Here is a 16,471-nt window from a genome sequence, read left to right as displayed (position 1 = left end):
ACAGCCATCTTTAGCACCAGATCAAGGGGTCTTCATGCTTTCTTCGGGCACTGTGTGCACCAAACACAACAGACATATACATGTAGAAGAAACAAACACATAAAACAAAATCTGAAAACAGTTTAACATACATGTCTATTTGTATGAAGCTCCCAAGATGATTCTAACTGTGTTGCTATATTTCTAAGTGTTACCACTACTCCACGAGGCATGCTTTCAACAGCTTTAAAGTGGTCATCGTACAAATCTCGAGCCATAGTTCGTACCTATCAAAGTAAACAAAGGAATTATAAATTCACCATAATTATCTTTACCAATTCTTCTCCTCATTCTCTGCCTAACTACCTATCATCTATATCATCTATCTATAATCTATCTACCTATCTATTTTTTTTTTTGTTTGTTTGTTTTGTTTTTCGAGACAGGGTTTCTTTGTGGCTTTGGAGCCTGTCCTGGAACTAGCTCTGTAGACCAGGCTGGTCTCGAACTCACAGAGATCCGCCTGCCTCTGCCTCCTGAGTACTGGGATTAAAGGTGTGCGCCACCACCGCCCGGCTCTACCTATCTATCAATCATCTATCTACCTACTTGCCTACCCTACCTATCAATCATCTATCTACCTATCAATCAATCATCTATTTACCTACCTGCCTATTATCTATTTCTCTCGGGCACTCATTCACAAACCTTCAGGAACTAAGAATACTGAAGCTATGGGTATGTAGCTCAGCAGTCTGCCCAACATGAATACACAAAGTTCATTCTCCACCACCACCAAAAAAAGTTGTCCTACATCAACTCCTACATTGTCATTATTCTCACGGGTTCTAATTGCTGAAAAGATAGATCATATTTTAAAGGTTTACTAAAGTAACTTTAAAATGTTCAAAGTACCCTTTCTTTTCAAAATAAAAGTAACTTATTCATGGTTAACAAATTAGAAATACAAATAACACCACTCCCTCACTGTAAAAGGAAAAATCAAACCACTTATGATTCTAACAACCAAAGCTTACCTTTTTCACATTCTGGGATATAACAGGCTTTTAAATATTACACACATATCATATATATTACACTCACAAATAAATTAAATTTACAGATTATACCATGAGAAGAAAAGATCTGTCCACTGAGTATTAATGATTTATCACTGGAGTTAAAATGAAATTACCTGAGAGAACAACCAATACTACGGCAGCCTGATAAATTTAGTACGTGACACTATTCACAATGTTACACTGTTGGGCGGGCGGTGGTGGTGCACGCCTTTAATCCTAGCACTCGGGAAGCAGAGGCAGGCAGATCTCTTGTGAGTTCATGGCTAGCCTAGGTCTACAGAGTGAATTCCAGGACAGGCTCCAAAGCTACATAGAGAAAATCTGTCTCAAAAACAAAACAAAATAAAACAAAAAACCCCAAATGCTATACTGTTGAATTTTTTTTTCTTTTTCTTTTCTGAGATAGGGTTTCTCAAGACACAGTTTTCTCTGTGTATCCCTGGCTGCTCTGGAACTAGCTCCGTAGACCAGGTTGGCCTTGAACCCATAGAGAACCACCACCATCTGGCAATGATGCACAGTTTTAGAGATTATGTAAATTATTTTAATGAAACAAATGTTTATTTGTATAATTAACTAATGCAAATTTAGGATTTTTATAATTTGATTTTAATCATAACTCTAATGAAATAGAAAACAAAATATCTTCAAGTACTTCAAATACTAAAAGATGCTCAGATAATAAAATAAATATTAAAAAAAAAAGATGATCAGAGATTAAGAGCACAAAATGCTCTTGTAGAGAACCTGACTTTGGCTCCCAGCACTGACACTGGACAGCTCCGTGGGATTTGATGCTGTCTTCTGACCTCCATGAGAATCCACACCACACACAGGTGGTACATGCATGCACACAAATGCACACACATACCAAATATATCCCTGTTTTTTTTTTCCAAGACAAATTTCTCTGTGTGGCCTTAGGTAGTTTCAGATTCACAGAGAGCCACATGCCTTTGCCTGCTGAGTAGAGATTAAGGGCGTGCACCAACACACCAGGCTTAAAGACCTTAGAGGAACTTAATAACACTTTCTATTTCATTTTGATGTGAATTTCTACATTAAAATTTAGCAAGACCTATGATTACACTACCTCAAACAATATTAATAATTTAATAATAAATCTGAGGTTAGAACTAATAGTTAAAATTACCTTTGCTTATAAGAAATATATTTTGAAATATACTGTTGGTATGTGCTGAAGAACCAGCATTCTGCTAAATATATATACTTCATAGATATGGCGATGGTATGAAATCAACAAATCACATAAACTGTCTTTTAATAGAAACACAAAATAAGATCCCATGTGCCAATTCAAACACATCTGTAGATGATGAATGCTATAGTCATTTCAAATTCCACTTAGTCTAATAGCTATCTTGAGTCAGATCTTCCTCCCTCCCTAGACAGAGTCTGACTACATAGTCCTGGCTGTCCTGGAACCCTCAAAGAGCTCTTCCTGCCTCTACCTCCCAAGTACTGAGACTAAAAGTGTAAGACACGATTTCCTGTAAGATATTTCTTTCTGAAGTGTTTCAAATATATTCTAAATTGAAAGGAATATCTGACTTTATGCTCTTTTAAAAAACACATACAATCCCAGCACTCGGAAGGCAGAGGCAGGTGGAGGCCAATCTGGTAAAGCTACAGAGAAATTCTGCCTCAAGAAACCAAAAACACATGCAGAAGCAACCAAAAATGGTTCACATAGCTATAGAGGATCCCTATCTATTTATCCAGTGCGTGCGCGCGCCACCACTGCCCTGCAAAACTCAGTTATTTTGTTTAAGTTCCCTTCCCTACTCTCAAGTACTGTATTTGAAAAGTATTTTCTAGGCCAGGCATACTGGCACATGCCTTTAAATCTAGCATGTAGGAAGGTAGAGGCAGGTAAATCTTTGAGGGTTGAGATCAGTCTGGTTTACACACTGAGTTTCAAGTCAATTACATAGTAAAACCCTATCTCTAAAGAAGCAAAAACTATTCTGTATCTTGTATCTGTCACAAGAAAATGTCCAATCTGAGACTATTTTAATTTGCTTTTTAAATATGCCAAGTGCAAGAGCTGGTAAGTTAACATTATACTGGCCTTATTTTACTTACTGATTTTTGTGGTACTGAGGACTGAACCCAAGACTTCACATGTAGCAGGCAAGCACTTTACTATTGAGCTATCCCAAACCCTCTTTTTACTGTGAGATGGAGTCTCACGAAGTTGCACAGGTGGCATCAAACACACTCTGAAGCCCAGGCCTGCCTTGAATTTGTCAATCTTCCTGCTTCAGCTTCAGTTATAGGCCCACACCACTAGACTTTACAACTAGCCATGCTTTCAAAGAACAATACATATCTGATAAATAGAATATGAATACTATGGGTTTTTAACACGATAATGTGCTTGCTTCCAGTGGTCTGGGCTCGACTGTGGGTGGCGCTGAACCGGGTAGGTGAGTGCTCTACACTATACCCGTGGACTCTGGCGCTAACGTCCTGCGTTCAGCCGTTACACCAAGCACTAAAACTATCTGAATCCAGAACCACCATCACAAAGTATTAAATCAGGATTAGGAAGTAAAGTGATCATCTTTCAGTTTATCACTTAGCATGGGTGTGCATGCGTGTACCATGGAGATCATGTGGAGGAGACAACACTTGGGACTTGAGACTTTCCTACCAGCGTCTGAGTTTCCCACGTCAAACCAAACCCACTGAGCCATCTCCCTGGCCTAAAAAATTAAAAAATATTTAAACACTGAAGTTTCACTCTTTTTCCCCATCCCAATTTCCATTGGTTTTAATGTTGGTGCATATATACAAATATTATGCAAATAATTAACAAGGGGAAAAGATGTAACTAAAAATGGTTTTTTTTTGAGTCTTAAAATAACATGTTTAACCTTCCCAGTGCTATCAGCTGCTCCTCAAGTTTCCACTGAGCATAAAGGGGGGAAACACACTGTACAGATATACCTTTTGCTTTGTTTTTTCCAGCTTGGATTTTAATTTTCTGCCTCTTTTGCCAGTCCAGCCAGTCACAAACTCTGAACCTGAGGGAGGGAAGGCAAACGCTGTCAGAGAACACGGGACGCGCTGCATGACACTCCCACACTGCACTTACTCACTGCAGCGCTCGCACGGGCACACTTACCCAGAGACGTTTCTGCAGTAAATGAATGTTTAGTTCCTCTGTTAGATTCAAACACAAAACCAGGCAAATCTTCTTTTAGTATTGTAGCTTGCTGACCGTCAGAGTTATGAATAGCAATTTCTCCTTCCTTCAAACATGTCACTGACCAGTTCCCTACGCTGAGTTTGGTGGGCCCTGGTGCTGACAGTATAGGCTGACTTGAAGTAGATGGCTTCACTTGGCCTCGGGCTCTTTGTAACTTCTCTAAGAATTCACTTCTGCTTTCTGTAAAGACAAAAGACTTGTTTATTAAAAAATCCACCCTTTCAAATAGACCAGATTATTGCAATGTAATTTTTATAAAGAACCAATAGAGTTTTACTCTTCAGAGTCCTCTGACTGGTCTGACCTATCTATATAGGCTCAGGCTTGAAGCAACTCTACAGAGGTTTTTATTTTTAACTACAAATGAGGCTTCTGAGAAAAGACACAATGAGCCATCTATACACCTATGCAATTTACTATTTCTTAACAAAAGAAAGCTTTACCTAAGACCAACTAGATTAAAAGTAGCTACAATGTTGTTCCTTGGCACATAAAAAAAGGTTATTTGTGAGTTGGGTGCAGGGGTGGTACACCTTTAATCTCAGCACTCTGAAGGCAAAGGCCAAGTAGGGATCTCTGAGTTCAAGGCTAGCCTGGTCCACAGAATGAATTCCAGGACAGCTGTGACGTATTTTCATCACACATTCTTTTCTCTTTAAAGCAGGGCCTTTAGATAGCCCAGGCTATCCTCTAAATCACTATGTGACCGAGGATGGTGTAGAACACCCAACCACCTTGCCTCCAATTCCCAATGCTGGGATTACAGACATATAGTGCCATTCCCAGATATAGTACAGTAATTTTCTCTATTAAAAAGAAATTCCTGACACAGGGACAAGCCTATGAGTTAAACTATAAACCATATCCTTGAGCTGGAACAAAGTCTTACCTGAACTATCCGATCCACCTTCAGGACTGCCGCTTGAATACATGGTGGCTAGTTTTCCATCCAGGATAAATCTGAACCATCCATTACTGCCATTAGATAGCTCCAAAGCTGCAGCATCACTCCAAATGTATAAGCAGTCCCTTCCCCTGATTATTGACCAGTCTCTCCAGTGGTATGGTTTACCTTGCTGCAATTCTTTAGCATCTTCCTGCGGTTCATCTTCCTAAATGTGTGGAATGAGCGAATAAAATGTGAGAAATAATTTCATTTCAAACATCTACAAATACTTAAAATACATGAATATGAACCTGATTTATAATTAAAACATATTTACTTGCATGTAGTTCAATATATATTATAAAAAACTAATCATCAATTAAATAAATATTAAATTATCTAGGTATGGTGGTAAAAGTCAATGGACTGGAGATTTATATGAACACTCTGGGGCCTGGGTAAACTCACTACACCTCTAGCCTGCCGACTTGAAGAAGCTTAGAGGAAGTAAGGATACATAAACTGTGATATAACAGAATCACCACACAAGTTCTCTTAAATAAAATTCCTTGGATAAAGAAAATGCGATATACACATACACGCTGGTATATTACTTAGCTATTAAAATTAAAAGAACACGGAACAGTAGCGGTCAGAGTATGTCAAGTGCTCTACGTGCTCTGGCTCCTAGGGAAACTGGAGAAAAGGATAAAGAGTGGCCTCTAAAGAAGCGGAGAAGGGGACTGGGAACACTATCAAGTTGAGCAGTAAGTACCACAATACAGGAAGTTGTTCTACAGCACAGAAGGGTCAAAAGAGGAGCCTAAAGAGTCACAGGACACACAAATGCCCAGTGTTTGAGGTAGAAAAGCTAACCACCCCAATCTGATCATCTCACACTGCATATACTAATCATTTTTATCATGCCATATCCAACAATATATAATTCTGTGCCAGTAAAAATTAAAAATAAATGAAAGTGAATTCTAAGTCCCAGTTCTTAGTCAGGTAAATAAAATATATTATTCTGACAATGGGTCTCATGTAACGACAACTGGCCTCAACTCTAGGTATCTAAGGGTGACCATAAATTCCTGGTTAAGAAAATTTTTTAAGAACTGAAATAAAACAAACTTGTAACCACTTTTTAGTATAGCCTAGGAGCCATAAATTTTTATTGACATTTGAAAAACAAGAACAGGCTGCTGAAATTGCTCAGCAGGCAAAGGTTCTTGTTGCTATGCCTGACAACCGGCAGCCCACACAGTGGTAGAAGAGAACCAACTTCTGAAAGTTGTCCTGACTTCCAGACATTAGTGTCTGCATTCAAATGAGCACACCAAACACATAAATAAATTAACGCTAAGAAAATGAAAACTGGGACTACTGTCAGATATGTGACACACTTGGGAGCAGAAGCAGGAAGGTACATAAGGCCAGCTTACATTATAGACGAAGTTCAAAGCCAGCCTGAGCTACATTCTGAGATGAAGACACCAGGGGCTGAGGGTCAGTGAGGAGGTGCAGTGAGTAAAGGCACTTTTTGCCAAGCCTGACACCCTGAGTTCAATTGCTGAACCCACATGGTAGAAGGACTCCCTCTCTCATTCCCTCAAAGAAGAAAAAGGCAACAAAACTGTAAAGTTCTCAAGGACCTGGGAAATAAATGGAATATGTGCTATTTCAAAAACTACTCCAAGCCGGGCGGTGGTGGCACACGCCTGTAATCCCAGCACTTGGGAGGCAGAGACAGGCGGATCTCTGTGAGTTCGAGGCCAGCCTGGTCTACCAAGGGAGTTCCAGGACAGGCTCCAAAGCTACAGAGAAACTCTGACTCGGAAAACCAAAAAAAAAACTACTCCATGTTGTGGAATAACTTTTTGTATGCTGTGAAGAAGTGTAATTCTGACTGGTTCAACAAAAAAGTGAAGGGCCAATAGCTAGACATGACTTCCAGACACAGAGGACGCTGGGAAGAAGGGCAGAGACTCGAGGAGACGGAAAGCAGGGTGGACAATACATAGATGAGTTAAAGGAGCCTAGAGGCAGCACATAGATAAACAGAACCTAGCTAAAAACAAGCCTAAGCTATTGACTAAGCTTTCATAATTAATAATACGTCTCCCTGTGGTGATTTGGGAGCTGACTGGCAGGACAGAGAAAGACCCTACAACTGAAAACCAAGCACCCTTCTCCATCTCTACCAACTGCCAGCAAACTCTATTCCTAACATTTAGTGGAAAGTTACTGCATGAATAACAACAGTACTAACATTAATGGCAGGATATGGATTATTTTCTTCTTGGGGTTTTTTGAGCTTTCTGTTGTTGGTTTGTTGTTGTTGGATTTTCTCTGTGTAGCTTTGGGGCCTGTCTTAGAACTCACTCTGTAGACCAGGCAGGCTCCAAACCTACAGAGATCCTCCTGCCACTGCCTCTCGGAATGCAAGGATTAAAGGTGCACTGTCTGGCTGGATTACAGTTGACAGAGAATCTACAATTTCTTAATTCTAGATGGGGGCCATAAAAAGTACCATGGTCAAGCTGGGTAGTGGTGGCTCAGGCCTTTAATCCCAGCACTTGGGAGGCAGAGGAAAGCGAATCTCTTGTGATTTCGAAGCCAGCCTGGTCTACAAGAGCTAGCTCCAGGACAGACTTCAAAGCTACAGAGAAAGCCTATATTGAAAAACCCAACAACAAAAAATACCACGTTCAATCCCTGAGATATCTTTCTTTCTTTCCTTCCTTCCTTTGGGGTGGGGTGCTGTGAACTGAACCCAGCCAGGGTCTTAGACAAGTTAAGCCCACGTCCTGTACTCTGGCCCCATCTACAGTTTTTTACATTCAAGGAACTGGTCAAAACACCCCTACCATCTTTTTAAAATCCCTAAGTGTGCTGAACTCCATTCAAAAATGGGGGAAGACGAGAGATAATGAAAACAATGTTATTAAGGACAGAATTTGAACACTGTCTTTCTTTTAAACATTAGTTGTGTAAAGGATTTGCTTTTCGACTCCATACCTCATACAATCTAGGCAAGTGCTATACTCAGCCCATATCAACAATGGAAGAGAATGTGCTGGGTATTTTGGTAGAGTAGGTATAAATAGAATGCTGTGTGATGTTTAGTCTTGAATATTTTGTTTCGTTTTGTCTTCTTGAGACAGGGTTTCTCTGTGTAGCCTCTGCTGTCCTGGCATTCACTCTGTAAACCAGGTTTGCCTCTGCCTCCCAAGTGCTCGGATTAAAGGCATGCAGATTCTAATATTTTTTTAAATGTACATATGCGGTCTGGCTGTGGGGGCTTCAGGAACTGGTAGGTAGAGTTCAGGTTCACCATCAACTACACAGAGAATTAGAGAATTGGAGGCTATGTGAGATCCTGTCTCCAAAAAAATTTATACACACATAAGTGTCCATGAAAATGATAAAGCAAATGTGGCAAAATGTTAACAACTAAAAAATTCTGATGTTCTTTAACCACACTGGGAACCTTGTCCTACATTTAAATTTTAACATAAAATTTATAAAGGGAAACTGACCAAAATGATACATTATTATTTTTATATTGCAATTATAAAAACCATCCTAAGTTAAACATAATTTCACTAAACGAACCCTGTTCTCATATCACAATAAGGACCACTCACTTTTTCTGGTTTCGATTCCTCTTCGTTCTCATCATCAGAAGAAGGGCCTGCCAAAGCTGATACTTTGCTAATTACACCAAGCCTGGCCAGCTGATCTAAAAAAATATCACCACCTTTATCAACCAAATCCCTTATGATCTGTAAAGCTAGCAAATGGCCGTCATCGTCATCCTGGGGAGGAAAAGAGGAGCACGTGAGAGCACGCCGCAAGGAGAACAAGCAACCCATCCCGCCTCCGGTGGACGCTACTGTGGGCTGAACGAGGGAATGCTGACTGCTACTGCCAAGTCTCCAAAGAATTACAGCTATGAGAAACGAACCTCTTGATCAAGCACAGTTGCAGTGATTTCCACTAGTGTTGTGGGCAAATTGTGACCAACATCAGAATCGCAGACTTCTTTTAGCAGTGCTTCGGAGCAAAAATGAATCATTTTTCGAATTAGAGCAAGACTGGCTTTCCTTAAGAAGGGAAGAAAGAATTTATGAAACCAAAAAAGCTCAAATTAGATAAATATTCAGTCACGCATTAGTAAAAGCTTAAGTGTCCAACAATTTTATAAGCACTAATGAAAAGCATACACTTAAGAATACCAAAAACTTAAGACTATGCTATTACAACAGTTTATGTTTACTGCTTAGGTAACATATTATGCTAATCAAAACTAATCATCCCTAATAATCTCGTTAAATACTATTCTATATTACATTTAATCAGCTTGGCTGCTGGTACAGCATGTTAACCTTGGAAAAAGGAGGTGAAAAGCCTGAAAATACTTTTTTTCTCTCTGTCTCCCCCCTCTTTCTCTGGCACACACACACACATGCACGCACACACTGACCCATTATGAGGCAGGAATTACTTCACATAAATTAAAACATTACAACTCTTTTAAACCATACACAAACCATATGAAGTAGGTTTATCATCTCAGTTTTACAAAGAAAGTCTAAGAACACATAAATAACAATTCGCTTATCTCTATTGGCATACTATATTTTTATAAATATACATAAATATTTTATATTTACAAACATCCCATTTAACAATATTTTATAAGTTAAGATCATTTAAAAGTATTTTTCTATTACATTAAAAGTAGCATCTTGGAGCTGGAGAGATGGCTCAGAGGTTAAGGCCCCAGGTTCAATTCCCAGTACCCACACGGCCACTAACAACTATCTGTAACTCCAAGATCTGACAATCTCACACAGACAAACACATAGGCAAAACACCAATGCACATAAAATAAAAATGTATTTTAAAAAAATAGCATCATTTTGGGGAAAACTTTTTTTTTTTTTAATACAGAGAGATTTCTTCATCTAAGCACTTAAAACACTTCTATGGAGCTGAGTGGTGAGGGCGCACACCTTTAATCCCAGCACTCCGGAGGCAGAGGCAGGCAGATCTCTGTGAGTTCGAGGCCAGCCTGGTCTACAAGAGCTAGTTCCAGGACAGGCTGCAAAGCTACAGAGAAACCCTGTCTCAAAAGAAAAATAAATAAAATAAAAACCAACCAAACAAAACCACTTCTATGGACTGAGTGTGCATGAGGACGGCCTCCACATTTGCAAACTGATTTTAAAGGCTAGGAAGCCAGGTGCGATGGTTCACACCTACAGTTGTAGCACACAGAAGTCCAAGGCAAGAGGACTGCAAATCGGAGATTAGCCTGGGGCAGCACGAAGGTATGAAGCTTCGGTGCAGAGAAGGACACTGTCATTTTAGTGAAGAGGTGGTCTAGAGAAAGGGAAGACTACTTTGCCAGCTATACATGACAGGGTTAGTATCTAGAACATACAAAACAACAAAGTCTGAACATGAAGACAAAATTCAATTAAAAATTTGGTCATGGGGGCTGGAGAGATGGCTCAGTGGTTAAGAGCATCGCCTGCTCTTCCAAAGGTCCTGAGTTCAATTCCCAGCAACCACATGGTGGCTCACAACCACCTGGAATGAGGTCTGGTGCCCTCTTCTGGCCTGGAGACATACACGCAAACAGAATATTGTATACATAATAAATAAATAAATATTTAAAAAAAAATAAAAAAAAAAAATAAAAATTTGGTCATGGACTTGTCTAGATGGTTCTAAAAACATCAAAAACCAAATGCCCATGTGGACATGTTAAAGGGGTCGCATCTATTCAGTGCTGATAGAAGTGCTAACTATGTACACCATGGCAGTTCCTCAGGAGCGAGAAACATCCATCAGACGAGCTAGCTGTGCCATACCTGTGAAAAAACAGAGGACTCATATCCTACGCTAGAGATATCATGCTCATCCATGTTCACGGCTGTTCTAAACTGTATACGTGTCCATCAAACTAGTGAGTGGATAATGAAAATGTGGGACACAAACAATGGAATATTGTTCAGTCGCCCCGCCCCCAGTGAAATTCACAGGTAAATGCATAGAACTCTCAGCAACCATTATGAGTGAGATAATCCTGACCCAAAAAGACACATGACACATGTGTGCTCATTTGTGGACACGAGCTTGAAGACTATTAACTTTCACACATTGTCTCTAAAACTAGAAGCCAAGAGTGAAGTTGAAAAATCTTTACCCCAGCCCTGGAGGGAAGATGTATGTGGTGGGAGAAAGGTGTGTGTGTGTGTGTGTGTGTGTGTGTGTGTGTGTGTCACTACTTTAACTGTATAAAGAGATACGTATGTGTGTGACTTACTTTAACTGTATAAAGAGGTGTGTGTGTATATGTGTGTGACTACTTTAACTGTTTAAAGAAGTGTGTTTGTGTGTGTGTAACTAATTTAACTGTGTAACGAGGAATGTGTGTGTTTGTGACTGTTTTAACTGTATAAAGAGGTGGGGGGTATATGTGTGGTGGGTGACTACTTTATCTGTGTAACGATGTGCTGCATTTGCTTAGGTTGCGGAATACTACTTAAACTATGTAAAGCTGTGTTGTGAGCCGGGCGGTAGTGGCACATTCCTTTAATCCCAGCACTTGGGAGGCAGAGGCAGGCGGATCTCTGTGAGTTCAAGACCAGCCTGGTCTACAAGAGCTAGTTCCAGGACAGGCTCCAAAACCACAGAGAAACCCTGTCTCGAAAAACCAAAAAAAAAAAAAAAGAAGTGTATTGTGTTTGTTTAATCATGTAAAGACGTGCTGCTGTTCACCTTGCCTGTTTAAGGCACCTGATTGGTCTAATAAAAAGCTGAATGGCCAAAGGCTAGGCATAGATGGATGGCAGGCGGGGCTGGCAGGTATAGAGAATAAGAAGGAATAAGAACAAGAGAATGAAAGGAGATAATAATGGAAAAAGAGAGGAAGACACCCAGGGCCAGCCAGGCAGTAACCAACCAGTCAACTAAACAAGGAGTAGATGTACAAAAGCAAAGAAAGGGTAAAGCCCCTAGGTAAAACATAGATGAACAGAAACATCTTAATTTAAGTATAAGAGCTAACAAGAAACAACATAAACTAAGGCAGAGCACTCATAACTAATATTAAGTCAGGGTTGGTGGCCCAAAAGAAAGCCAGCTAAAGAGGTAGGCAGATCTCTGAGAGTTCAGGGACAGCCTGGTCTACATACTGAGTTCTAGATTAGTTAGGGCTATATAGTGAGACCATATTTCAAAATATAAAATAAAATAAACCAGAAAAGATGATACTCACACTTCCAACCTAATTTATATTACTATATTTTTTAAGACAAATGCCAGATCCTTCTCAAAAATTATATATAATCACAGCATCAGATAATTTAAGCATAGTATGAATAGCTACCTTATTGAAGGCAACATAGTCTGCTGGAACGTCTGTGCAAACACAGGTAATAACCTCTTCAAGTATATTGGTGCCATTTCTGGGTCTCCTCTGGGCTCATTACATTCTTCTTCATCTTTACTTGTGTCTTTCTTTTTCTTGTCATCCCCTTTATTGACTGGACACATCCAATCACCTACAAAGCATTATTTTTTTAAATGAGTTTTGAAATACAATGTCTTTCAAGGAAAAAGATGTTAATACATACTCATTTCAAACTAAAATTACCTAGGGAACAATTTTCAGTTCTCAGCACTGCAAACAAAAGAGCCCTACCTACTCTGAAAATTTCAAAATAATCAAATCATTCTAGTTAAACAGCTTCTAATTTTTCTTTACATGACAATCCCAAATCTTTTAAATTTAGATTTTTTTTCCATTCTGAACTTATACAACTAGTCTGAAGAACATAGAAAAGGGCCCAGGGGAATGACTTTGTTTAAGAGCATGTATTGCTCTTTCAGGACCTGAGCCCAGTCCCCAGGATTCATGTCAGGCAGCTCACAACCAGCTATAACGTCAACTCCAGAGGATCTCATTTCTGGCTTCCACAGGCTCTGCATTCACATGCACAGACACATAAACATTCACATAATTAAAAATTAATAATAAGATTTTTTAAAAAATATTTATTTATTTATTATGTATACAATATTCTGTCTGTATGCCTGAAGGCCAGAAGAGGGCGCCAGACCTTTTTACAGATGGTTGTGAGCCACCAAGTGGTTGCTGGGAATTGAACTCAGGACCTTTGGAAGAGCAGGCAATGCTCTTAACCACTGAGCCATCTCTCCAGCCCAATAATAAGATTTTTTAAGGGCACAGAACAATAAGATGTTGAAGGTTTATCCACTGTTTGCATGCACACGCGCACGCACGCACGCGCGCGCACACACACAATGCAGAGTTATTTGGCTTTCTAAGAATGGTTCATTTCTGTACTGTTAGTACGTCTGTGGAGGGGAAGCTGAACACGCGCAGAAGGCCTAGGACAGCACACACAGCTCACCTGGAGACTGCAGGATAGCTACTACTTCACTGTGGCCTCTCTCTCGAGCTTTATCCAATGGTGTTTTCCCATCTTCATCTCTTAGATCCGGATTTGCACCATGCCGTAAAAGAGTCTTATGAAGAAAAGCGTTTAATTTAAATTCAAGAGCATTTCTTATATCATTCAGCTCTATATTTGAAAGTTTTCCATATGCTGGAGAGATGGCTAAGCAGTAGGTATGGTTCCCAGACCCTAGTCCCTCTTCTGACCTACAACAGCTCCTGAAAACAGGTGGTACATACATACATACACTCAAGCACACACAGACATATAAGATAAAATAAATAAAATAATTTTTAAAGGCTGCCCAGAACTGCCTTTAATCTCAGCATTTGGGAGGTAGGAGGACCTCTCAGATTAAGGCCAGATTGCTCTACAAAGTAAGTTCGAGGACAGTGAGGGCTAGTCATAAAAACCCTGTCTCAAAACAAGTAAGATAAAAAGCTTCCCAGAATTAATCTTACAGATACTAATACAAACCTCATCCTGTACCTATTCCTTTAAAGACTGATATCCATATCTCAAAACCTATACATAAATTTCACTTGATTATTTACTACCCCTCAAATAAGTTGTATTAAAATCTGAATCTGTCACACTCCCTCTCTCCTCCCAGTTTTTGACTTTAACAGTACGACTCGGTCTATGTCCTGGCCATCAATCTCACAATACAATGTCAATTACCAATTCTTTGACCAAAAATACATCAAGATCTGTCCCTTTCCTCTAGGAATATTAAACATTTTATAACCTCATGATTATTTAATCATAATGCCCAAACACTTTTTCGATGACAGAATAGATACAATTTAAAAACACCTCAAACAGAGCTGGCACCAAATGTTCTACGCTAGGTTTGATGCCCAGAAGGGGAGTGAATGGGGGGGGGGGGGCTCCTCTCTAAAACAAAAACAGTCAATAAGTGTTTTGCTTATTGACTGTTACCAGTATCAGTAGAGACCTGGCTCTCTCTAAATCTAGCCAGTTCAAACTGCCAGACTGAGCTGGAAAAGACCAGCTCTCCAGTGAGATGGTCTCCTGGGTTACTATCATCCCTCGAACACCTAAGATGCACCGACTATTACACTGATCAGCGTGTGTTATCTTTTCCTAATTCTCCCAACAATCCGGACAGTATTACAACCCCTCTGCAGACAAAACCTCAAGACAAACTTAAGAACAGCCGTTCTTATACATGGGCTGACCCTCGAATCCAGCCACCCCGACCTCAGAGAGTGCTCGTCTTTCATTACGCCACATGATCTCACCATCAACAGACTAGAGCCCCCATCACACACCTGGTATCAACACTTTCATTCCATCTGTTTTTTAATGGTTTATTACTATGCTAAGTATATGGGCATTTTGCCTATATGTATATTTGTGCACCATGTGTGTACATGATGCCTGAGGAGGCTGTCAGATCACTTGGTACCAGAGACACAGATGGTTGTGAGCAGCCACATGGGTGTTGAGAAATTGAACCCAACTCCACTGGAAGAGCAGCCAACGCTAACTGCTGAGCCATCTCTTCAGCTCATGAATTTCAGTTTCTCAAAGTATAGAAAGGAATCTCAAAAGTGGAAAATACTATAATATTTTTGCTTAAGAAACACTGCAAACAATTTTTAAAAACTAATTAAAAGCAGTTATTCCAGAAAATGGAAGAATTGATGTAGATAGCTCAGAAGTATAAACTTTTCAGAATGAAATTTTTTGTCATTCTAATTTCTGAATCATATAGTTGTTAAAAATTCATGCTTTAACAGCATGGGGCTGGTAAGACGGCTCAACGGGGAAAGGGGCTTGCCACCAAAACTAGTGACCTGAGTTCAGCCTCTGACTGGCCTGATGGTCCAACATACATGCCATCACATGCACATACAGACAGACAGACACACACACACCACAAGATAACAATATTTTGAAAACCCTGGCTTTTACCTTTGCTACTTGAGGTCTTCCAAAACACGCAGCATAGTGTAATGATGATGACCTTTGGCCTCTATTAACATCAGCACCTCTCTCACAAAGAAATTCTACCTGGAATATGATAAAGAACCACAAAGTTGCTCTATTAATCCTTTAACACTGAAATTCAAACACCACCTTTTACTGGCTTACCATTTCCTGAGTTCCAAACGCAGAGGCCCAGTTTAACAGAGTCTGACCCACATCATCCATAAAATTTACTTCAAAAGCTGAAAGTTGAAAAAACAGAAAATTTTATTTTTAAGGCCAATAAAACACTCAACTTTTCTAAAGTTTAAACAACTCTGACTGCTATATTGTATTAAGTACAGAGATAAGATTTTTACATATTTGAATACAGTATAAAGCAGAAAACCTAAGGTCAACTAAGAAAAAGTATTACAAAAAGGTTAAATCAGTCCAGGTATAGTAGCACACACCTACAACCCCAGCACACATAAGGCAGAGGCAAGAGAATCACTAGGAGTTTAAGCCAGTTTAGTCTTCATTGCCAAGTTCTAGGCTAATCAGAGTTGCTGAGTAAAACTGCTGAGAAATGGGGGAGGATGGAGGTATTAAGTCACTGAACGATTACATGGTTTTAAACATTAAAAACAAACATGAAATAAGGATGGAAAAACAGCATGACTCCTCTGAGAAGCTCACATCTACCTGTGCGTGCATCTTACTTTCTTCTTGGGCACCCTTCTCTTAACATTAGTACTTAAAATCTGTATCAAAATTCCATAATAAGGGCTAGAGAGACGATGCAGAAAGAGTTCTTACTGTGCTCGCTAAACACCAAGGTTCAATTCCCAGCACT

General features: G+C 39.6%; 1 protein-coding gene across 11 annotated transcripts in view; it reads right to left on the bottom strand.

Annotated features, from left to right (window-relative positions):
• Window positions 1-16,471, bottom strand: part of Hectd1 (HECT domain E3 ubiquitin protein ligase 1) — an 88,514-nt gene that overhangs the window by 46,185 nt on the left and 25,858 nt on the right. For all 11 annotated transcript variants that reach the window (XM_075947480.1, XM_075947486.1, XM_075947482.1 and 8 more), the window contains 10 exons: window positions 15,802-15,878; window positions 15,622-15,720; window positions 13,636-13,750; window positions 12,588-12,762; window positions 9,153-9,291; window positions 8,833-9,003; window positions 5,186-5,408; window positions 4,213-4,476; window positions 4,035-4,111; window positions 132-266 (listed from right to left, as the gene is read on the bottom strand). In XM_075947480.1, the coding sequence (XP_075803595.1) occupies window positions 132-266; window positions 4,035-4,111; window positions 4,213-4,476; window positions 5,186-5,408; window positions 8,833-9,003; window positions 9,153-9,291; window positions 12,588-12,762; window positions 13,636-13,750; window positions 15,622-15,720; window positions 15,802-15,878 (1,475 nt within the window). The remainder of the gene's footprint in view (window positions 1-131; window positions 267-4,034; window positions 4,112-4,212; window positions 4,477-5,185; window positions 5,409-8,832; window positions 9,004-9,152; window positions 9,292-12,587; window positions 12,763-13,635; window positions 13,751-15,621; window positions 15,721-15,801; window positions 15,879-16,471) is intronic.

Source organism: Microtus pennsylvanicus, chromosome 14 (genome assembly GCF_037038515.1).
Source record: "Microtus pennsylvanicus isolate mMicPen1 chromosome 14, mMicPen1.hap1, whole genome shotgun sequence".
Classification (NCBI taxonomy): Eukaryota; Metazoa; Chordata; class Mammalia; order Rodentia; family Cricetidae; genus Microtus; species Microtus pennsylvanicus.
This window is presented reverse-complemented; position numbering and strand designations above follow the sequence as displayed.